The sequence below is a fragment of the Aulonocara sp. 'chitande type north' Nkhata Bay genome, linkage group LG15, assembly GCF_057382095.1.
Source record: "Aulonocara sp. 'chitande type north' Nkhata Bay isolate Kocher_YH1m ecotype deep benthic linkage group LG15, A_spYH_male_GT1.1, whole genome shotgun sequence".
NCBI classification, from domain to species: domain Eukaryota; kingdom Metazoa; phylum Chordata; class Actinopteri; order Cichliformes; family Cichlidae; genus Aulonocara; species Aulonocara sp. 'chitande type north' Nkhata Bay.
The window spans coordinates 21,118,263-21,143,645 of record NC_141358.1 but is presented as its reverse complement, the minus strand read 5'-3'; the positions used below and the strand labels follow the sequence as shown (position 1 = coordinate 21,143,645).

The following is a 25,383-nucleotide window of genomic DNA, read 5'->3' as shown; positions in this document are numbered from 1 at the left end:
AAAGCAGTTTAATTACACTTTAACGCAGCTGGTAGAACTTCAGAGAAAGTCAGAGCATTTTTAAAATCCTTGAAAATACCAGCATCATCTGCAACATCCCCCAAAAAGACCATAACTGGGAAACTAACATGCATGGGACTCTGCAGGTGCATGCTGTGCACACTTCAGTGGATGAAAATTCATTTTACTCTGAGATACCACTTGTTACTGACACAAAGTGAAGTAAATTACTATCATAACATCTACACTAAGGCTAACTTCTGAAACTGGATAATTAATTCTGACCATGGAAGTACAAAGTTTTAAAATCTTTGACCTTTTACATGTGGTTGTCAAACATCACTTTATCCACTAATAAATAAGATTAGGCTCAGTTGCAGTCATCTCCTCTGTGTGTGTGTGTGTGTGTGTGTGTGTGTGTGTGTGTGTGTGTGTGTGTGTGTGTGTGTGTGTGTGTGTGTGTGTGTGTTCAGTCACAGTACCTGTCAATAGTGTGAATGCCCATAATGAAGGGCTGTACATCAGGGTTGGGGGGGCAGCAGAACTTGCAGCGGGTCTGAGCACTAAGCGGAGTGCCATCACTCAGAGTGAAATGGTACAGCGGGCTGATTGCGGTCCCATGTGTCATCACTGTTGAGAATGAAAGAGAAATAAAGGATTTAGGCCTAAAAAGGTCATTCTGAGGCAGACATCTGTGTTATAAGACGAGGTGACAGATGATGCTCCACCTCGGCTTTAGCCTGCTGCTTAAACGTGCTTTAGATTTACCGCATCCATTTCTGATAAGCTTGAAGTCTCACAGAGGAGTTCTCTAATTCAGATACATGAACCACTTCAACTGGTTTCTTTTGATGTGGAGGAGCAGCGTCTCAGGAATGTGTCACTTTTCTGTTAGCAGCCGAGCTGAAATTAAGCCAAGTCAGTCGATGTATAACTAACTTCTGAAGTGTGACGACTTCTTTTAGTTCCTTATCTTTTAGTAAGTTAAGTGTGTAATTATTGCTTGGTAAAAAATAAATAAATAAGAATAATAATTTGCAGGGCTGCAGGAACCTTACAGACTAATCAATCAACCTCATTCATTACTGGTTACAAGCCTAGAGCGAAGTTGTCACCTCCATAAATCTACATAAACATCCTCTCTCGATGTAGGTGGATCCAAGTTAGTTTGAAAAGTTTTTAATATTTAGTATTCTACTCAGTTCACTATAGTGCCATTGACATGTTGCAGAAACTCCTGCAGCCATGACAGAGCCGGCAGTAAGCGTGTCAATAATTTCTGAGAGTGGAGGCAAAAGGGGGGAGAGAGAGAGAGAAGAGAAAAAAAAAATCAATAGTAGCTACTCACCCTCATGCAAAAGCTTCTTGGCGTGGGAGGGCTCTTTGCCCTGCGGCTGAAAGAAAGCATAGATACATTTCCTGACCAGGTCCTCCCATCCAGGCCTGCCTGTCGCTCGCAAAGCACTAGTTTCTATGGAGATGATCTTCCCTGGATTAAAACACCACACACACACAAACAAAAGATCAGCCTGCACCGATTTCAACAACTGCAGCAGACTTCACACTTTCAGGGTTCACACTGTTACCTTTGAGAAACGAATTTAAAAAAAAAAAAAAGGAAAATCTCCGAATACTTTCTAAAATGATCTTTAAGCCTCATTGTTGCTGTAATTTTTCAAGATTTTAGGCTTTCGTCTGGGTGGGATATAAATTCATTCTAATAATACAGTAAAGCAAATTTTGTACATGTGTTTGAGTTTTAGTGACTGAACGCGAGGTAAGGGAGTGAACATACTATTGAGGGATGCAGATGAGAATTTAAAGGATGGATATATATGTTAGTATTTGGATTTTTACACTCATTTACAGCCTTTTTAAGAACACGTGAGGTATCTGCTCAATTCTTGACACCCCCCTTATTCTTCTTTGTGCTATAAAGGTTTAGTTCCTTTAATGTCTTGAACGGGAAATGTTTAAACTGAAGAGAGTTGCTTACTAAGTCTTGTTCTGTGCTGATATATCACAGCGTGGTATGAACTGTGGTTGAATAAAATAAATGCTGACCTCACAGGCGGTGCTACAAAGGGCCCCAAAGCCTCACAGGTAAGAGTTTGAGAACCATGGGTGTAGACGATGAGATTTTTATTTCCTTTTACCTGTGGGATCCTGCTTTGTGATAAAAGACTCCGTGCTGACAGGCTGGGTTCGTGGCATCCGGCAGGCAATGCATATCAGGCAGCTCTGCAGGTCTAAAGAGGACACAAGGAGCGAGGTTTATGTAAATGTTTGTTGCAGTCAATAAAAGAAAGAAAAAATTCACAACAGCTGAAGAATGGAGGTGATATAAATGAATTTAAAGACTAAGGGATGCACAGATTCACCCCCTTTTGTGTCAAGACAACAAATTGCTGAATACTTTTAAGGTTTTTCAGGATTTCATTAAACTAGTTTTAAATGTTTATCACCTGCAAGACTGATATAACACAGAAGAGAAGATCATCAGTTATATTATTACTTAATATGGTGATAACAACTGAACACGGTTGTTATCAGCTGAAATATAATTAATAACTCTATAGCAGTAGAAATATCCATTACTTGGGAGCATACAGTCCATATTCTTATTACTTAACACGAATCGCTGTCTTTGGAAACCTTAAATACAATTTTCTTAAATACAACAGATTCTTTTTTACAGTGGATTTTGGATATTCTTGAAATATATGAAGAATTCAATCCAAAAAACAGTCTGAAAAATAGCAATAAAAGTATGAACTGTGAGACAGGAGAGCGGGGACCAAATTCCCGCCCTATACCTGCGCTGTATTATTAAAAGATATTTGTTAAATCCAAGTAGTGAATATCAAAGACCTTCAACTACACATCCTCCTTCTTGCAACCACTATTCAATTACAATAACAGCTTGCAACATTTATTGTGCTGCATTTTTTTGCCCCACAATGGTGGTCTTGTTTTGTCTTGCACCATAAATCTAGAACATCCCTCTCGTTCACAGTGCATCACACATCTCTTAAAGCCCAAACTCACTCCCCCAGTTTAGCTTAATTTAAGTCAAGATGACAGAACGATAAACTCTGGTCAACAACAGAAGCAAAACCAGTTCAGCTGTTTGGAAACAGTTTCTTTCAAGACGTTTGGCAGCAAATACAACAAATATAAATAACACAAAAACACTTATATTTAAAAGTTCAATGAATGAACTACAAAACGGACGAAACAACAGCTTGCTGGAACACAAAAATAACATTTTCTTGCCAATTTTCTATAGAAACATGTCAAACAATGAAGTAGGAGCCACTAAACCAGATTCCACACACAAGAAGAGAGTCCTCCAATCCACAAGGCCAGCTCTTATCAAAGTGACTAAAAAGCAGACAGAACAAACAGCCCAATGAGTCTGCAATGCAGGAAAAAAGAAAAATCACACAGTTCATCAAGGCTACTGCGCCAGCGGCTCCAAAGAACATTAAAAACATCACCCAACAATCTGATGGCAGTCCAATTAACCAGCGAGTGAAAGGTTTTGGTGGCAGCATCAACAGCAAAAAGTCATAAAATAACTGCAGAAGTATTTATCCATCAACAATGATCACCTTCTGTGTAAGCCAAATCCATTATTTTCTTAAATTGGATTGATTCCTGACATAGCCAAGAACATTTTCATGATTCGGGAGAAACAGATAAACAAGTTTCAATAAGCGAAAACATGCTTCCCTCGCCTAAGAGAAACACTACTAATAGAGTTTTAAAAAAATAACTAATTAAAACTTCATATCTAAAACTATTCTTTGTCTTTTTTTTTTCTTTTTTTTTAACTCTGAGTGCACTGGAAACCCATAGATAGAAAGACACTCTGCTACTATAACAGCTTTACGTGATTCACATTTTTAAAAAATCCTTATTTATCCTTTACTGGAATTTTGTGACGTTTCAGCTCCTCTTCCTTGAAGCAAGCGTTCTTCCAGTATGCTGTTCCTCCATCATCCATTCGTAAGATAAGATACATCCCTGTGTTACAGCATCCAAAACACCACCAACCTTTAATGTAACTTAAATAGATTATAAAGGTGAAGAAGCTCACTAAGAAAGGATAAATACAATAACTCATAAACTGCTGTACAAGTACATGCGTAACAGGAAATGAGGAAAGTATAATAAAGAAAAGCGTAATAAGTTTCATTTAAAGGCCGTTTCAGATTAACACAGATGTGCTAAGAAGGAAATACAAAATGCTCAAAGAACTGTGTCATAGGTGAACAATGTGGTGAGAGCCACAACTCTGTGCTGACAAGAACAGTAAAACCTCAGCCGAGGCTAAAGGCAAGGATCATGGAAAGTCATGGGAACAGCAGGAGGATATTAGGATGTTACATGTAATAATAGCAGGCCCGCTGCTGTATGTTCTATATCACATGAGCCAAAGTCAAAGCAAAATCCCACCTGGGGCAAATCTGAAGCCAGCCTGACTTCCTATATGGCTATTGAGCTGTCATGTTCAGGCCTGTAAAACAGGCTTGGTAATACTTGTAGGCATATGTGAAGAAGAAAGTGATTCTTATTCCTCTGTGCGGCCCTGAATTTGACACCCTTGTTCAGCTGTCTTATATAACAATTCCTAAACATGCAAACTGATACCAGCCAGTCTGGTGAGCAACTTCAAGATATTTTTTCTTCAAAGAATGGTGCAGAATGCACACATTGGTGCAATACCTAAATAGATTTATATTCAGCTGTTAACACTGAGTCAGTTCAAACCATGATCATCGTAAGGCTATACTCTGATGAGTGCCTATTGATATTGGCTTTAAAAACTACAATCTAGTGATTCAGTGTAGGAAATGGTTCATGGCTGTGTTGTAATATGTATGTATGTACCATCTCCCTCCTCCTGCATGGTCCGTAGCTGGGACACGGTGAAACACTGCATGATCTCATACTGCTGCCGGGCCTCCAGGTTCTCCGAATCCACCTCGTCTGGTGGTCTCTTCAGCATGCGACAGTTAAAGGCGTGGCTGTTCCTGCGTCCAGCTTCTTGTGGCCACGGGACACCATTTACTACAACAAAGAGAAAGTTAAATATTGATGAGGAAAGAGAAAATAAACAAAGTCCCATCATTTCCACCACTTCATGATAAAATCTCTTTACTAAACCTGGTACAAATCACCCTCAGGAACGCCATCCTTTTTTAATTTAGCACTAGAACTAGAGATGCAAATGCTCGTCTGATTTGCACAAAGTGCAGCAAAATAAATGCTGACAGTGGGACGCTTTGATGCGTTTTGCACACATTTTAAAAATTAGACAATAGAGCATTTGCAAATCCAAATCTGCTGCACACATTTGAAAGACAAGAAAAGACTTTTGCATCTATGCATTCATTCTTTCTTACACAAATATCACTCCTTTAATGAGATTTATGGTGAAAGGACAAAAAGACATCAGCTTAGATGAGAATGTCTGATCTTAATATCAGCATCATATTTTACTCATTTACAAGTTCATAACTAAGAACTATGGAGGTTTGTTTCCGTCACACTTGTGTGAATCAAGAAGAAGATTTTGCTACTGAGGCTTTCGTGCAGAAAGACTCTTAACCCCAGCAGCTTCATACAGCACCAGGGGGTTGGGACATAATTTAATGTTGCACTCAATTAAAGCAGGGCTATCAATCTGCTATAATCCTAATTGTGAGGCACAGATGGAACAGCAGAGCTGTGCTGGCCTCTGCGCATCTCGGCACTAATCGTGGTCGATGAGAGAGAGTGGGAGAGAGGGAGAGGGGAAAACGAGGAATTTATTTTCCAATTTACAGCCTATAACACACAGAGAGAGCACCAAATCACCCAAACATGATTCACACGGTGAAAGGAATGCTTAGTGGAATTTGTAATTAGTGGACACAAATGGAAAGATGTCAGCGGAACCGGTGAAACAGTATCAAGTTAAAACATTTGCCTAGTACTTTTTAACGTGTTTAATAATTATATACTACGTAACTGCTTAACTTAGTCTATACCAGCAGTCACCCGGTGAGAGAGGGAACACCAGTTCATCACAGCTCTAACCAAACACCTCTCACTCACTTTCACATTCAAAAACTCTCTTTTAACAGGAAGAAACCTCCAGCAGAACCAGACTTGGGGAGAGGCGGCGACTGATTGGGGGTTAGTGGATGAAGACACGGCAGAGATATTTCACACATTTCTGGGAAATTTTATAATCAGTTAAGAGACAAATAAGCATTACTTTAGACTGTGAGGGGGGACACAAACTACAAAAACAAAACAAAATAAACAAACCAAAAAACCCACAAAATAAAATGGATAAAATTCGAAGCAAATGTAGCACTGAGGCTAAAACTGAGGATTTTCCTAGCATTGTAGAGGTGCTGGGTTTTCAGTTCCTCAGATGCTGGAAGTGCATGGAAACTGCAATAAAATTAACTATTAATGTGCTTTCTCCATGCACAAGGAATGCTCTATTTTTTTGCATACTGCATGCCGTTACTACGTAAGGTAAAAACTTGCCTTTCATAGTAACATATCTTCATGAGTTTAAAACCACAAACCAATGAAGCTGGAAGAGCACAAATCTTTTCACAGCTTTAAATAAACTGATTATTTGTTTGAATCCTGAACTAGTTGTTACATTTGATACACAGTGAGGTAGATAAGTTACAGAAAGGAAACAAGGTGCAGCCAATTCAGGGCCAGTGTTTGTGGGAGAGGATAACTGCTTTGAAGCAATTTTTGTAACTTTGCAAAGATTTAAAAAGCACAAAAGCATTTTGTTCTGCTGCCTAATCTGTTCTTCTCTCCTTCCATTTTACTGTTCTGGGTTCATTTAGTAAATAACAATAATTTTAAATACAATATCAAAATTTATATTAATTTACAAAGGGCTGCAAATCCTTGTTAAGCAACACAAAGAAGAAGCACTAAAGGATTTAAGAATAAGCTAAATGTTGACAACCAACCTAAGATGGTAAAAATCCATCTGCTAAGTGTCTCTGTGAGTTTATTTTTCTTTAAAATCTGTTTCTGAGTAGAAAAAAAGAAGTACTGGAGTGCCTGGTGCCGAATTACAAGACCAATGGAAAATACAACAATTCAACCTTGTTGCCTAGTGCACTCTGTTATCTTTTGTCCTTAAATCCCCCTCATCTGGCCCCTACGTTTCCATTCTAATCTCTTCAAGGTTGGAGCTAAACACACACACACAAAAGAAAAAAAATACACTGTCACAGAATAGAAAGTCTATGTTTCAATACTCTTCACCCACGCATGTGCCGCCTCTACACACTTTCCTCCCTTAACATAATTTGCAGCTTTGTGAGAAGCACTAAAACTCTGTTCATTTAAAATTTACACAGTTCATCCTCCTACCTCTCCTCACAGCTCTTTAAATTTGCCTTAGCTACAAAATCTTCTTTTAATAAAGCAACTTAATCATTTGGATTTGAGTGCCGTGTACAGATTCTTCTGCTTTTTTAACAGTGAGTTTTATTGCCTCCTTAATGGGTTTCATTGGCATGGAAATGGTGAAATTTAAAAATGCTGAAAAAGTGATTATTAAATATCCCTCAAAAACATTGCAGTCGCTGGCTGCAAACGCAGTCGCTGCATTTAAAATCGATTCTGCTCACTCACCGAGGCTTTTAGGCAGCAGATTACGAACAAACTCGTTGTGGTCTCCCACGTGGAGGATGCTGTAGACGCTGGAGGCCATGAGCTCCTCCTGGGTGTATCCAAGGTAACTCGTCACGTTCTCAGAAACAAAGACGATGCGCCCCTCCCGGTTGACAACGAAGAAAAACCCATCAAGCGCCTTAACGGGAAGAACAGAGAGAGGGAAAACTAAATCAGATTTTCTGAACGTGTGTATTAGTTAGGAGTAAACAACATGTTAGGCACACAAACCAGGATTTCCTATGTATTGTTTTACCTCTAGCAGCATGGGCCCCAACGCCTCTTTCTCCACCAGTCCCTGGCTACTGGAGGAGATGTCGCACTTCTGCACCTCATCATCTGGAGAAAGGAGGGCTGCTTTTTCTGCCCGGGGGGAGAGAACAACAGAGACATTAAATATTTTGCAATACAGTTGTTGTTGTTTTTTTAAGTATAAAGCCTATTTTTAAAAACTAGTGCTGTCAGTGTTAATTTCGTTTAAATTATTAAGGCCATAACGTCATAATGAGTGATTCTGCACGGCGTCAACATGTTAACACGTTGACGCCGTGCAGAACCACGCACGGGGCGATCCGCGGTAACTCGCTAACGGAGATTTGCCACGGTAATGCGGTCATTTTAACGAGATTAAATGACGAGATGACAGCACTATTAAAAACACGTACACAGCGTTTGCTATGCTATGAAAAAAGGGGTTTTAATGCCAACAGAGATATTTGGTGCCTACCAAAAAGCCCATTTTGAGTCTCAGCGATATTCATAGCACAATAAACACTGAGGTAAATATCACAGTTTTACCGTGTTATTCTAACAAGTGTAGCACATGTTCATGGATGGAATGAAAAAGGTTGTTTTGTACGGCTACAATTTATTATCATACAGTTACTGTTTTGAAATAAAGAGCACTCTACATGTGTGTGGCTGCACAGAGCAGACAGACTACTGGAAACCAAAGGAAAAAAAAATCATATTATTTGAAAAAAGTTAGCTTTAGACCACCAGAGTGGTTACATTTTCTAAACTCCTTTGACAAGCTTTCAAATCCCTGTTTGAGGGTAAAAGCTTGGTTTTACAGTTAAGGTTACAAAACCGGTTCAGGTCAGGGAGAAGGTGAAAGTTTATCAGATATTTTGTGATGGTTAAACTTAAGTCTTAGGAATGCACCGATGTCAATGAGTGGCCTCACAAAGACAGCCAAGGCTTTCCTCCCCACATCTGTCGAGATAGGATAAGAATGTATGCTTTAACTGAAAACTTGAGGTGACAACTCTTACAGATGTGGAGGTTTATTTTTTGCATACCCTGGTTTACTCCTGCAAACCTTGTTTAAACATTTACATAAAATGTTTTATGATTTTTTGGTTTACATTATAGTTACACAGAAAATTATAAAGAAAATTAAAGAGCATAATATTTGACAGAAATTGTGGAGACACTGTACAGAAAACGTTTTTCCTCACCCTGCTCACGCCGTTTGATCTGCTGGATTTGGTCCACAGTGCTCTTGAGGATGTGGCACTTTTCGGGCTTAACGCTGAGACTGGCAATGTCGCCCATGTTGGATGACAACAGCTCCGCCAGCTCCTCGATGTAGCGGCACTCCAGCTCCCGTCTCCGCTTCTCCGCACTGCAGAAACAGACCCGACAAAGACTCAAAGCGAAGTTCACATTAAAACAGCTGTTTTTAAATCAGTACTACTTTTCTGGGAGATTTTTTTGGTACTTATCTGGTTTTAAAAACATCAGAAAACTGATTCTCTAGCACTAATGAAACTATATTTGTTTTGATTTTGACATTTTTAACCATGAAAGCCGTGACATTTACTTTAAAGTGAGAAAGAAAAGCAGCAAAACCTGACATGTTAAAAATTAATCAATTCACTGTTTCTGCTCGGCAAAAGTTACATTTAAATTACACTGTACTTGAAGTACATTGTCCTAAACTAATCAATATGGCCAAGTATATAAGGAAAACTTTAGAACACTTTAGTAATAAGGCATTACTATATCACCATGTTTAGTAATGTAATCAATAAGGATGAACTTTGTGTCAGCCATAGTATTACTAGCCTAACTTTCTGTTGATGTCAGTGGTCAACATTTACCTCGTTGTGAATATAAAAGTTTAAAGATGTCATGAAGAGCTTTAAAAAACTTTAAGAAGATGTGATTATTGTTGTTGTTGTTGTTGTTGTTGTTGTTGTTGTTGTTGTTATTATTATTATTATCATCATCATCTCTTTTTAAAATGCAGACTTTTTTTTAAATGTGTACATGGCAGCAAAAAGTATTGGCAATTTTTTTTTTAAAGATTATGACAAGAGAAGAAAAAAAAATCAATTACTGATGGATTAATGGATACATATGAGAACACACAGGTTCTTTAAACAAAATCACCCATGATGTACAAGCAACTATCAGCACCCCTCCAGGAGCAGAAGCAGAAGAGAAAACTATAATTGTCCCTGTAGGCTAAATATGCAGTTATTACACAATAATGAGTGACTCGAACCGTTGGTTGTGACTGACAGCAATAGAGACAAAGAAACAAACAGAAAGCTGGTTGGACCCAACACAATGTGCTCAGACACATTACACAGGAGATCCAGCAGAGTAACGTCGATTGCAATGAAGGAGAAACACATGATCTTTAACGGAGCACAAATTAGACTGTTGGAAGGCTGGTGATATATTTAAAGCACAAATCACATTTTATTGATAGCAGCATTATTGAATAAATAAAGTAGACTAAGTTTTGTTTATTTTTTATTTGTGATAAAGTTGTATGAAAGAGTTAGGATAGAAAGTGTTAAACAAGTTATTTGAATGTTGCTATTTAAACTATTTTGTACATTTTGTAAAGCATCTCGTACCTCTGCTTTATTGCTGTTGATGCCAAAGAAACATACATCAATACATACATCTACATTCAATGCTGGCATTTACAACTTTTAAGGTGATTTTAGACCTTGTGATTATTATATTTTTAATGTTTTTCCTCCCTCAGTTAAAAAAAATGCTGTTGCTATTTAAGCCCTTGTAAATACGACATTTGACATTTTTGTAATTTTCAATTAATGCAGATTAAAATAAAATTAGCTTAAATCGAATCTGAATCATGCTTTCAGCTCTGACCTTTGGTTTCAGTGTTAATATATTTGTAATGCATTTTACCATGGTGTTGCTTTTTTGCAATCAAATTGATTTATTTATACTTTTTAACACTGCTTACTTATAAAAAAAAGATTGTTTTTTTAAAAACAAAACAAAAAAACAAAACAACAGCCAGTTAAATTTAAGTAAATGGTTATAGATTAAACTGTGAAAGTAAATTCATGATCCTCTTTTTTCCTGCATTGGCTTTTTATCCACCTGTGGCATTTTTCTATAATATTGAAATTGGACAAAAATCAAAAGAAAATAAATAAATTAAGATTCTTCTCTTTTAACCTTTTGCGCAGCCTGGTGTTTAAATTTATTCTTGAGTTCCAGTGATTTCATTTCTAACGGACGAGAAACAGCAAGGTATGTGGCAGCAAGAAGAGCGTATATGTGACAGTGCGTATGTGAAACGACAACAGCAAAAGTAGGTCAGTGCATTGGCCAGCCAGAAAACACAGGCGTGGTGACCGAGGGAAGGGTGAGGAGGGGGAGGACGCTGCTGTGTGAAATGAGTGGGTAAGTGGATGAGTGTAGCTGCTGGAGAAATGCTAGCTGGGCTGTTACATCACCTATCGGCCTTATAGATTTACACATACAGTACATGGAGAACTTTCACTCCTACACGCCCCACTTAAACTTATACTGACCTAAAGTCAAATCTATACTTTAAACTTTATCTCAGGTTTCTAATTACTTCTATTTAATTAGGACTTTTTGTTCAAATTTACTTTGTTTGGAGTAGCAAAAATGTTTGGTATATAACTTGGTATCTTGGTATATACATATACAAATATACATGTATATTGTTTTTTACATTTATATCTTTATAGTGATTTGTTTTTCCTTCGGGAGTATATAGACATAAATCACTTTAATATCACTAACAAATAAATAATAACTGTGATAAATAAATTAAAACAACAAAATATTTGGCACAGGGAAGTCAGCACTTGACAGGCTGTCTGTGGGATGTTATTTCACTTTTTGTTGCCGATGTTTAATCACTGACACCGCAATCACACTAGAGACCGGTTGGTGATCCCCTGGCAACCTCCAGTTGTTAGTGACAAATGTGGGTTCCTTAACCATTTGGATGTTACTGGGTGAAACTGGTCACAAACATAGCGCTGCACCGAAAACCTTCTTGTGCTCGCTTTGGTTGCTAGCAGATTGCTCCAGTTACTGGAGTTTGGTGGACCACACCAAGTTGTCTGCAATACGAATTTCACTGATTACCACGAATTAGAGATGGACCGATCCGATATTACGCATCGGTCCAATACTGACCTAAATTACTGGATCGGATATCAAAGAGAAATAAAAAATGTAATCCGATCCATTAAATATCATAAAATCATTTAACAAAACTTGCGACATGGCGTAACTCAGCTCATAACCAATTCACTGTTTCTGCTCGGCAAAAGTTACATTTAAATTACACTGTACTTGAAGTACATTGTCCTAAACTAATCAATATGGCCAAGTATATAAGGAAAACTTTAGAACACTTTAGTAATAAGGCATTACTATATCACCATGTTTAGTAATGTAATCAATAAGGATGAACTTTGTGTCAGCCATAGTATTACTAGCCTAACTTTCTGTTGATGTCAGTGGTCAACATTTACCTCGTTGTGAATATAAAAGTTTAAAGATGTCATGAAGAGCTTTAAAAAACTTTAAGAAGATGTGATTGTTGTTGTTGTTGTTGTTATTATTATTATTATTATTATTATCATCATCATCTCTTTTTAAAATGCAGACTTTTTTTTAAATGTGTACATGGCAGCAAAAAGTATTGGCAATTTTTTTTTTAAAGATTATGACAAGAGAAGAAAAAAAAATCAATTACTGATGGATTAATGGATACATATGAGAACACACAGGTTCTTTAAACAAAATCACCCATGATGTACAAGCAACTATCAGCACCCCTCCAGGAGCAGAAGCAGAAGAGAAAACTATAATTGTCCCTGTAGGCTAAATATGCAGTTATTACACAATAATGAGTGACTCGAACCGTTGGTTGTGACTGACAGCAATAGAGACAAAGAAACAAACAGAAAGCTGGTTGGACCCAACACAATGTGCTCAGACACATTACACAGGAGATCCAGCAGAGTAACGTCGATTGCAATGAAAGAGAAACACATGATCTTTAACGGAGCACAAATTAGACTGTTGGAAGGCTGGTGATATATTTAAAGCACAAATCACATTTTATTGATAGCAGCATTATTGAATAAATAAAGTAGACTAAGTTTTGTTTATTTTTTGTTTGTGATAAAGTTGTATGAAAGAGTTAGGATAGAAAGTGTTAAACAAGTTATTTGAATGTTGCTATTTAAACTATTTTGTACATTTTGTAAAGCATCTCGTACCTCTGCTTTATTGCTGTTGATGCCAAAGAAACATACATCAATACATACATCTACATTCAATGCTGGCATTTACAACTTTTAAGGTGATTTTAGACCTTGTGATTATTATTAGTGTGAATGCTTGAAAAGCATTCACAGTATTGTTCTTCTAATCTTTATTATTAGTGTGAATGCTTGAAAAGCATTCACAGTATTGTTCTTCTAATCTTTAAACTATTTTATTATCTATTCCGTACGTTTTTTGTACTCTATCTCCTTCAAAACCGTTCAACTTAGAAAAACCATTCAAACACCGTTAGATTCCTCTTCTTTTGGACATGACTGCTTCTATTTTTCTCATTTTTAACATTTATATTTTTAAAATTATTCAACTTTTTTCAACAAAAATTTCCCATGTATTTCAATGGAGAGACGCTTCAAATTCTCATTCAACTTACTCTTCTTTAAACTGTATCTACTTCCACATACATTGACATAGAGCCACCATTCAAACTTTAAAACGAAGACAAGACGTCCAACTATCCAACTTGTATTTATCTTTTCAATATCTATTATACTTTTTCTTCAGTTCCAGTTTAAGTTTCATGATGTCTTTTCACCCGTTTCAGAGTTTATAATGGGTGTGTATGGGACGGAATGTTGGGGCTAGAGTGAGACAGCTCAACTGCTAGAGTGAGAGGAGCAAAAAAATTAATCTTAAAATCTTTTTTAAAACTGCTGCTGTGTCCACAGCGTTTACTGTACAGGTATGATTTTACCCTCAAAACGTAGCCATCGCTGTCCTCTTTCATCCAATGTGTTTACTATTGTACTAGGTGTTATGGTTCTTTCATAAATGTCACCAATGCACAGCCTCCTCCCTCCAACTCTTCCATAGACTCTAATGTTAAAATGGCTCAGAAGGTTCGTTTGAAAATCAGAAGTACAGGGTGTCTTTACACTGTCACCACGTCCATATAATATACTCCACAGGCATGAAAACTGAGAATTCAGTAGACTAGACATTGCTGTCGCTCACGGTGAAAGAATTTCGTCAATACGACTTGTACTTTTCATTTGGGAGCGATTTGTTTGGGGCTGACTTTTCTGTTCATTTTAAGCAGCAAAAGTGAGGTGCATGTCTGTGTCCGTGTATGGAGCCATTGGGTGCAGTCACTATAGCAACCAGGCTCACACGTGTCTGCTTAACGAGCTCTCTCTCACTCTGCCAAGATTCATCTTAAACATTTCTCTTTCAACTGCTGCTGTGTCCACAGTGTTTGCTCTACAGCCATCATTTTACCCTCAAAACGTATCCATCGTTCTTCTCTTTCCAACACCGTGTCTTTCAAAAGCTCAGAGATGTAAACCTTTAAAACTGTGTGGATCCAAGTGGAGGGCTCACATTTTAGTCATTCAGTGATTCAAAGAATATGAACTTTTAATATTCATTCAGGTGTTTTCTGACTCTAAAGTTTCTTTTCTCATTTCTTAGATTTTTCTAATTTACAATTAAAACATTTTCAGCTTTTTTCCAACTTCTTCTTCTGTGTAACCTTCAGCTTTTAGCAGTTCAGCACTTTTGTTTTCACGTTAAATTCGGGGTTTTTTTTTTTATCATTCAACATTTTTAACTCAAAATTCAGCAATTAATTCATTTCAGTGCATACATTCAGATTCAAGCATTCACACTGCAGTTTCTTCAGAAAATGCACTTTCTAGTTAGTGTGAATGCTTGAAAAGCATTCACAGTATTGTTGTTGTAATCTTTATTATTAGTGTGAATGCTTGAAAAGCATTCACAGTATTGTTATTCGAATCTTTATTATTATTATTATTAGTGTGAATGCTTGAAAAGCATTCACAGTATTGTTATTCTAATCTTTATTATTATTATTATTATTATTATTATATTTTATTCTGTATTCCGTACGTTTTTTGTAATCCTATAACTTCAAAACCGTTCAACTTAGAAAAACCATTCAAACACCGTTAGATTCCTATTCTTTTGGACAACACTGCTTCCATTTTTCATATTTTTAACATTTATATTTTTAATTTTATTCAACTTTATTCAACAAAAATTTATAATGTATTTCAATGGGGAGACCCTTCAAATCCTCATTCAACTTACTCATTTTTAAACTCTTACTACTTCCACATACATTGACATAGAGCCACCATTCAAACTTTAAAACGAAGACAAGACATTCAACTATTCAACTTGCATTTATCTTTTCAATATCTATTATACTTTTTCTTCAGTTCCAGTTTAAGTTTCATGATGTTTTTTCACCCGTTTCAGAGTTTATAATGGGTGTGTATGGGACGGAATGTTGGGGCTAGAGTGAGGCAGCTCAACTGCTAGAGTGAGAGGAGCAAAAAAATTAATCTTAAAATCTTTTTTAAAACTGCTGCTGTGTCCGCAGCGTTTGCTCTACAGGTATGATTTTACCCTCAAAACGTAGCCATGGCTGTCCTCTTTCATCCAATGTGTTTACTATTGTACTAGGTGTTATGGTTCTTTCATAAATGTCACCAATGCACAGCCTCCTCCCTCCAACTCTTCCATAGACTCTAATGTTAAAATGGCTCAGAAGGTTCGTTTGAAAATCAGAAGAGCATGGTGTCTTTCCACTGTCACCACGTCCATATAATAAGCTCCACAGGCATGAAAACTGAGAATTAGGTAGACTAGACATTGCTGTCGCTCACGGTGAAAGAATTTTGTCAATACGACTTTTACTTTTCATTTGGGAGCGATTTGTTTCGGCCTGACTTTTCTGTTCATTTTAAGCAGCAAAAGTGAGGCGCATGTCTGTGTACGTGTGTATGGAGCCATTGGGTGCGGTCACTATAGCAACCAGGCTCACACCTGCCTGCTTAACGAGCTCTGCCTGCCACTGTACCAAGATTCATCTTAAGCACTTCTCTTTCAACTGCTGCTGTGTCCACAGTGTTACAGCCATCATTTTACCCTCAAATTGTCGCCATTATTGTTCTCTTTCCAACACCGTATCTTTCAAAGCTCAGGCATTTAAACTTTTTAAACTGTGTGGATCAAAGTGGAGGGATCACATTTTAGTCATTCAGTGATTCAAAGAATATGACCTTTTAATATTCATTCAGATGTTTTCTGACTCTAAATGTTCTTTTCTCATTTCTTAGGGTTTTCTAATTTACATTTAAAACATTTTCAGTTTTTTTCCAACTTCTTCTTCTGTGTAACCTTCAGCTTTTAGCAGTTCAGCACCTTTGTTTTCAGGTTAAATTCGGGTTTTTTTTTTTGTTTTTTTTTTATCTCATTCAATATTTTTAACTCAAAATTCAGCAATTAATTCATTTCAGTGCATACATTCAGATTCAAGCATTCACACTGCAGTTTCTTCAGAAAATGCACTTTCTAGTTATTATTATTATTATATTTTATTTTTCCGTACGTTTTTTCAAAGCCTACTCCTTCAAAACCGTTCAACTTAGAAAAACCATTCAAACACCGTTAGATTCCTATTCTTTTGGACAACACTGCTTCTATTTTTCATATTTTTAACATTTATATTTTTAATTTTATTCAACTTTATTCAACAAAAATTTATAATGTATTTCAATGGGGAGACCCTTCAAATCCTCATTCAACTTACTCATTTTTAAACTCTTACTACTTCCACATACATTGACATAGAGCCACCATTCAAACTTTAAAACGAAGACAAGACATTCAACTATTCAACTTGTATTTATCTTTTCAATATCTATTATACTTTTTCTTCAGTTCCAGTTTAACTTTCATGATGTTTTTTCACCCGTTTCAGAGTTTATAATGGGTGTGTATGGGACGGAATGTTGGGGCTAGAGTGAGACAGCTCAACTGCTAGAGTGAGAGGAGCAAAAAAATTAATCTTAAAATCTTTTTTAAAACTGCTGCTGTGTCCACAGCGTTTGCTCTACAGGTATGATTTTACCCTCAAAACGTAGCCATGGCTGTCCTCTTTCATCCAATGTGTTTACTATTGTACTAGGTGTTATGGTTCTTTCATAAATGTCACCAATGCACAGCCTCCTCCCTCCAACTCTTCCATAGACTCTAATGTTAAAATGGCTCAGAAGGTTCGTTTGAAAATCAGAAGAGCATGGTGTCTTTACACTGTCACCACGTCCATATAATAAACTCCACAGGCATGAAAACTGAGAATTAGGTAGACTAGACATGGCTGTCGCTCACGGTGAAAGAATTTTGTCAATACGACATGTACTTTTCATTTGGGAAGAATTTGTTTGGGCCTGACTTTTCTGTTCATTTTAAGCAGCAAAAGTGAGGTGCATGTCTGTGTACGTGTGTATGGAGCCATTGGGTGCAGTCACTATAGCAACCAGGCTCACACCTGCCTGCTTAACGAGCTCTGCCTGCCACTGTACCAAGATTCATCTTAAGCACTTCTCTTTCAACTGCTGCTGTGTCCACAGTGTTACAGCCATCATTTTACCCTCAAAACGTCGCCATCGTTGTTCTCTTTCCAACATCTTGTCTTTCAAAGCTCAGACATTTAAACTTTTTAAACTGTGTGGATCCAAGTGGAGGGATCACATTTTAGTCATTCAGTGATTCAAAGAATATGACCTTTTAATATTCTTTCAGATGTTTTCTGACTCTAAATGTTCTTTTCTCATTTCTTAGGGTTTTCTAATTTACATTTAAAACATTTTCAGTTTTTTTCCAACTCCTTCTGTGTAACCTTCAGCTTTTAGCAGTTCAGCACCTTTGTTTTCAGGTTAAATTCGGGTTTTTTTTTGTTTTTTTTTAATCTCATTCAATATTTTTAACTCAAAATTCAGCAATTAATTCATTTCAGTGCATACATTCAGATTCAAGCATTCACACTGCAGTTTCTTCAGAAAATGCACTTTCTAGTTATATTTTATTTTTCCGTACGTTTTTTGAAAGCCTACTCCTTCAAAACCGTTCAACTTAGAAAAACCATTCAAACATCGTTAGATTCCTATTCTTTTGGACAACATTGCTTCTATTTTTCTCATTTTTAACATTTATATTTTTAATTTTATTCAACTTTATTCAACAAAAATTTCCCATGTATTTCAATGGGGAGACCCTTCAAATTCTCATTCAACTTACTCATTTTTAAACTCTTACTACTTCAACATACGTTGACATAGAGCCACCATTCAAACTTTAAAACGAAGACAAGACATTCAACTATTCAACTTGTATTTATCTTTTCAATATCTATTATACTTTTTCTTCAGTTCCAGTTTAAGTTTCATGATGTTTTTTCACCCGTTTCAGAGTTTATAATGGGTGTGTATGGGACGGAATGTTGGGGCTAGAGTGAGGCAGCTCAACTGCTAGAGTGAGAGGAGCAAAAAAATTAATCTTAAAATATTTTTTAAAACTGCTGCTGTGTCTGCAGCGTTTGCTCTACAGGTATGATTTTACCCTCAAAACGTAGCCATGGCTGTCCTCTTTCATCCAATGTGTTTACTATTGTACTAGGTGTTATGGTTCTTTCATAAATGTCACCAATGCACAGCCTCCTCCCTCCAACTCTTCCATAGACTCTAATGTTAAAATGGCTCAGAAGGTTCGTTTGAAAATCAGAAGAGCATGGTGTCTTTCCACTGTCACCACGTCCATATAATAAACTCCACAGGCATGAAAACTGAGAATTCAGTAGACTAGAAGCTGCTGTCGCTCACGGTGAAAGAATTTTGTCAATACGACTTTTACTTTTCATTTGGGAACGATTTGTTTCGGCCTGACTTTTCTGTTCATTTTAAGCAGCAAAAGTGAGGCGCATGTCTGTGTACGTGTGTATGGAGCCATTGGGTGCGGTCACTATAGCAACCAGGCTCACACCTGCCTGCTTAACGAGCTCTGCCTGCCACTGTACCAAGATTCATCTTAAGCACTTCTCTTTCAACTGCTGCTGTGTCCACAGTGTTACAGCCATCATTTTACCCTCAAATTGTCGCCATTATTGTTCTCTTTCCAACACCGTATCTTTCAAAGCTCAGGCATTTAAACTTTTTAAACTGTGTGTATCAAAGTGGAGGGATCACATTTGAGTCATTCAGTGATTCAAAGAATATGACCTTTTAATATTCATTCAGATGTTTTCTGACTCTAAATGTTCTTTTCTCATTTCTTAGGGTTTTCTAATTTACATTTAAAACATTTTCAGTTTTTTTCCAACTCCTTCTTCTGTGTAACCTTCAGCTTTTAGCAGTTCAGCACCTTTGTTTTCAGGTTAAATTCGTTTTTTTTTTTGTTTTTTTTTAATCTCATTCAATATTTTTAACTCAAAATTCAGCAATTAATTCATTTCAGTGCATACATTCAGATTCAAGCATTCACACTGCAGTTTCTTCAGAAAATGCACTTTCTAGTTCTATTTTATTATTATCTATTCCGTACGTTTTTTGAAAGCCTACTCCTTCAAAACCGTTCAACTTAGAAAAACCATTCAAACACCATTAGATTCCTATTCTTTTGGACACTGTTGCTTGTATTTTTCTCATTTTTAACATTTATATTTTTAATTTTATTCAACTTTATTCAACAAAAATTTCCCATGTATTTCAATGGGGAGACCCTTCAAATTCTCATTCAACTTACTCATTTTTAAACTCTTACTACTTCAACATACGTTCACATAGAGCCACCATTCAAACTTTAAAACGAAGACAAGACATTCAACTATTCAACTTGTATTTATCTTTTCAATATCTATTATACTTTTTCTTCAGTTCCAGTTTAAGTTTCATAATGTTTTTTCACCCGTTTCAGAGTTTATAATGGGTGTGTATGGGACGGAATGTTGGGGCTAGAGTGAGGCAGCTCAACTGCTAGAGTGAGAGGAGCAAAAAAAATAATCTTAAAATCTTTTTTAAAACTGCTGCTGTGTCCGCAGCGTTTGCTCTACAGGTATGATTTTACCCTCAAAACGTAGCCATGGCTGTCCTCTTTCATCCGATGTGTTTACTATTGTACTAGGTGTTATGGTTCTTTCATAAATGTCACCAATGCACAGCCTCCTCCCTCAAACTCTTCCATAGACTCTAATGTTAAAATGGCTCAGAAGGTTCGTTTGAAAATCAGAAGAGCATGGTGTCTTTCCACTGTCACCACGTGCATATAATAAACTCCACAGACATGAAAACTGAGAATTTGGTAGACTAGACATTGCTGTCGCTCACAGTGAAAGAATTTTGTCAATACGACTTTTACTTTTCATTTGGGAACAATTTGTTTCGGCCTGACTTTTCTGTTCATTTTAAGCAGCAAAAGTGAGGTGCATGTCTGTGTGCGTGTGTATGGAGCCATTGGGTGCGGTCACTATAGCAACCAGGCTCACACCTGCCTGCTTAACGAGCTCTCTCTCTCACTCTGCCAAAATTAATCTTAAACACTTCTCTTTCAACTGCTGCTGTGTCCACAGTGTTAAAGCCATCATTTTACCCTCAAAACGTCGCCATCGTTGTTCTTTTTCCAACATCTTGTCTTTCAAAGCTCAGAGATGTAAACTTTTTAAACTGTGTGGGTCCAAGTGGAGGGATCACATTTGAGTCATTCAGTGATTCAAAGAATATGACCTTTTAATATTCTTTCAGATGTTTTCTGACTCTAAATGTTCTTTTCTCATTTCTTAGGTTTTTCTAATTTACAATTAAAACATTTTCAGCTTTTTTCCAACTTCTTCTTCTGTGTAACCTTCAGCTTTTAGCAGTTCAGCACCTTTGTTTTCAGGTTAAATTTGGTTTTTTTTGTTTGTTTTTTTAAAATTTCATTTAAAATTTTTAACTTAAATTCTGTAATTAATTCATTTCAGTGCATACATTCAGATTCAAGCATTCACACTGCAGTTTCTTCAGAAAATGCACTTTCTAGTTAGTGTGAATGCTTGAAAAGCATTCACAGTATTGTTCTTCTAATCTTTATTATTATATTTTATCTATTCCGTACGTTTTTTGAAAGCCTACTCCTTCAAAACCGTTCAACTTAGAAAAACCATTCAAACATCGTTAGATTCCTATTCTTTTGGACATGATTGCTTGTATTTTTCTCATTTTTAACATTTATATTTTTAATTTTATTCAACTTTATTCAACAAAAATTTCCCATGTATTTCAATGGGGAGACCCTTCAAATTCTCATTCAACTTACTCATTTTTAAACTCTTACTACTTCAACATACGTTCACATAGAGCCACCATTCAAACTTTAAAACGAAGACAAGACATTCAACTATTCAACTTGTATTTATCTTTTCAATATCTATTATACTTTTTCTTCAGTTCCAGTTTAAGTTTCATGATGTTTTTTCACCCGTTTCAGAGTTTATAATGGGTGTGTATGGGACGGAATGTTGGGGCTAGAGTGAGGCAGCTCAACTGCTAGAGTGAGAGGAGCAAAAAAAATAATCTTAAAATCTTTTTTAAAACTGCTGCTGTGTCCGCAGCGTTTGCTCTACAGGTATGATTTTACCCTCAAAACGTAGCCATGGCTGTCCTCTTTCATCCAATGTGTTTACTATTGTACTAGGTGTTATGGTTCTTTCATAAATGTCACCAATGCACAGCCTCCTCCCTCCAACTCTTCCATAGACTCTAATGTTAAAATGGCTCAGAAGGTTCGTTTGAAAATCAGAAGAGCATGGTGTCTTTCCACTGTCACCACGTCCATATAATAAACTCCACAGACATGAAAACTGAGAATTTGGTAGACTAGACATTGCTGTCGCTCACAGTGAAAGAATTTTGTCAATACGACTTTTACTTTTTATTTGGGAACGATTTGTTTCGGCCTGACTTTTCTGTTCATTTTAAGCAGCAAAAGTGAGGCGCATGTCTGTGTACGTGTGTATGGAGCCATTGGGTGCGGTCACTATAGCAACCAGGCTCACACCTGCCTGCTTAACGAGCTCTCTCTCTCACTCTGCCAAAATTAATCTTAAACACTTCTCTTTCAACTGCTGCTGTGTCCACAGTGTTAAAGCCATCATTTTACCCTCAAAACGTCGCCATCGTTGTTCTTTTTCCAACATCTTGTCTTTCAAAGCTCAGAGATGTAAACTTTTTAAACTGTGTGGGTCCAAGTGGAGGGATCACATTTTAGTCATTCAGTGATTCAAAGAATATGACCTTTTAATATTCTTTCAGATGTTTTCTGACTCTAAATGTTCTTTTCTCATTTCTTAGGTTTTTCTAATTTACAATTAAAACATTTTCAGCTTTTTTCCAACTTCTTCTTCTGTGTAACCTTCAGCTTTTAGCAGTTCAGCACTTTTGTTTTCAGGTTAAATTCGGGGGTTTTTTTTAATCTCATTCAAAATTTTTAACTTAAATTCAGTAATTATTTCATTTCAATGCATACATTCAGATTCAAGCATTCACACTGCAGTTTCTTCAGAAAATGCACTTTCTAGTTATATTTAGTGTGAATGCTTTTCAAGCATTCACAGTATTGTTGTTGTAATCTTTATTATTATAATATTTTATTATCTATTCCGTACGTTTTTTGAAAGCCTACTCCTTCAAAACCATTCAACTTAGAAAAACCATTCAAACACCATTAGATTCCTATTCTTTTGGACATGATTGCTTGTATTTTTCTCATTTTTAACATTTATATTTTTAATTTTATTCAACTTTATTCAACAAAAATTTCCCATGTATTTCAATGGGGAGACCCTTCAAATTCTCATTCAACTTACTCATTTTTAAACTCTTACTACTTCCACATACATTGACATAGAGCCACCATTCAAACTTTAAAACGAAGACAAGACATTCAACTATTCAACTTGTATTTATCTTTTCAATATCTATTATACTTTTTCTTCAGTTCCAGTTTAAGTTTCATGATGTTTTTTCACCCGTTTCAGAGTTTATAATGGGTGTGTATGGGACGGAATGTTGGGGCTAGAGTGAGGCAGCTCAACTGCTAGAGTGAGAGGAGCAAAAAAATTAATCTTAAAATCTTTTTTAAAACTGCTGCTGTGTCCACAGCGTTTGCTCTACAGGTATGATTTTACCCTCAAAACGTAGCCATGGCTGTCCTCTTTCATCCAATGTGTTTACTATTGTACTAGGTGTTATGGTTCTTTCATAAATGTCACCAATGCACAGCCTCCTCCCTCCAACTCTTCCATAGACTCTAATGTTAAAATGGCTCAGAAGGTTTGTTTGAAAATCAGAAGAGCATGGTGTCTTTCCACTGTCACCACGTCCATATAATAAGCTCCACAGGCATGAAAACTGAGAATTAGGTAGACTAGACATTGCTGCCGCTCACGGTGAAAGAATTTTGTCAATACGACCTATACTTTTCATTTGGGAACGATTTGTTTCGCCCTGACTTTTCTGTTCATTTTAAGGAGCAAAAGTGAGGCGCATGTCTGTGTACGTGTGTATGGAGCCATTGGGTGCAGTCACTATAGCAACCAGGCTCACACCTGCCTGCTTAACGAGCTCTGCCTGCCACTGTACCAAGATTCATCTTAAACACTTCTCTTTCAACTGCTGCTGTGTCCACAGTGTCACAGCCATCATTTTACCCTCAAAACGTCGCCATCGTTGTTCTTTTTCCAACATCTTGTCTTTCAAAGCTCAGACATTTAAACTTTTTAAACTGTGTGGATCCAAGTGGAGGGATCACATTTTCTTCATTCAGTGATTCAAAGAATATGACCTTTTAATATTCTTTCAGATGTTTTCTGACTCTAAATGTTCTTTTCTCATTTCTTAGGTTTTTCTAATTTACAATTAAAACATTTTCAGCTTTTTTCCAACTTCTTCTTCTGTGTAACCTTCAGCTTTTAGCAGTTCAGCACTTTTGTTTTCAGGTTAAATTCGGGGTTTTTTTTTTATCTCATTCAAAATTTTTAACTTAAATTCAGTAATTATTTCATTTCAATGCATACATTCAGATTCAAGCATTCACACTGCAGTTTCTTCAGAAAATGCACTTTCTAGTTAGTGTGAATGCTTGAAAAGCATTCACAGTATTGTTCTTCTAATCTTTATTCTATTTTATTCTGTATTCCGTACGTTTTTTGTACTCCTACTCCTTCAAAACCGTTCAACTTAGAAAAACCATTCAAACACCATTAGATTCCTCTTCTTTTGGACATGACTGCTTCTATTTTTCTCATTTTTAACATTTATATTTTTAATTTTATTCAACTTTATTCAACAAAAATTTCCCAAAATTTCCCATGTATTTCAATGGGGAGACCCTTCAAATTCTCATTCAACTTATTCATTTTTAAACTCTTACTACTTCCACATACATTGACATAGAGCCACCATTCAAACTTTAAAACGAAGACAAGACATTCAACTATTCAACTTGTATTTATCTTTTCAATATCTATTATACTTTTTCTTCAGTTCCAGTTTAAGTTTCATGATGTTTTTTCACCCGTTTCAGAGTTTATAATGGGTGTGTATGGGACGGAATGTTGGGGCTAGAGTGAGGCAGCTCAACTGCTAGAGTGAGAGGAGCAAAAAAATTAATCTTAAAATATTTTTTAAAACTGCTGCTGTGTCCTCAGCGTTTGCTCTACAGGTATGATTTTACCCTCAAAACGTAGCCATGGCTGTCCTCTTTCATCCAATGTGTTTACTATTGTCCTAGGTGTTACGGTTCTTTCATAAATGTCACCAATGCACAGCCTCCTCCTTCCAACTCTTCCATAGACTCTAATGTTAAAATGGCTCAGAAGGTTCGTTTGAAAATCAGAAGAGCATGGTGTCTTTCCACTGTCACCACGTCCATATAATAAACTCCACAGGCATGAAAACTGAGAATTCAGTAGACTAGACATTGCTGTCACTCACGGTGAAAGAATTTTGTCAATACGACTTTTACTTTTCATTTGGGAACGATTTGTTTCGGCCTGACTTTTCTGTTCATTTTAAGCAGCAAAAGTGAGGCGCATGTCTGTGTACGTGTGTATGGAGCCCTTGGGTGCGGTCACTATAGCAACCAGGCTCACACCTGCCTGCTTAACGAGCTCTCTCTCTCTCTCTGCCAAGATTCATCTTAAACACTTCTCTTTCAACTGCTGCTGTGTCCACAGTGTTAAAGCCATCATTTTACCCTCAAAACGTCGCCATCGTTGTTCTTTTTCCA

At 36.6% G+C, this 25,383-nt stretch overlaps 1 protein-coding gene across 1 annotated transcript in view; it reads right to left on the bottom strand.

Moving 5' to 3' along the window:
- The window catches only part of ncoa1 (nuclear receptor coactivator 1), a 119,096-nt gene that overhangs the window by 20,675 nt on the left and 73,038 nt on the right, over positions 1-25,383 (bottom strand). Inside the window, exons 5-11 of the mRNA XM_086264908.1 lie at positions 9,171-9,337; positions 7,967-8,073; positions 7,672-7,849; positions 4,897-5,076; positions 2,157-2,249; positions 1,349-1,489; positions 483-630 (exon numbers count right to left, since the gene is read on the bottom strand). Coding sequence (XP_086121034.1) covers positions 483-630; positions 1,349-1,489; positions 2,157-2,249; positions 4,897-5,076; positions 7,672-7,849; positions 7,967-8,073; positions 9,171-9,337 — 1,014 coding nt within the window. The remainder of the gene's footprint in view (positions 1-482; positions 631-1,348; positions 1,490-2,156; positions 2,250-4,896; positions 5,077-7,671; positions 7,850-7,966; positions 8,074-9,170; positions 9,338-25,383) is intronic.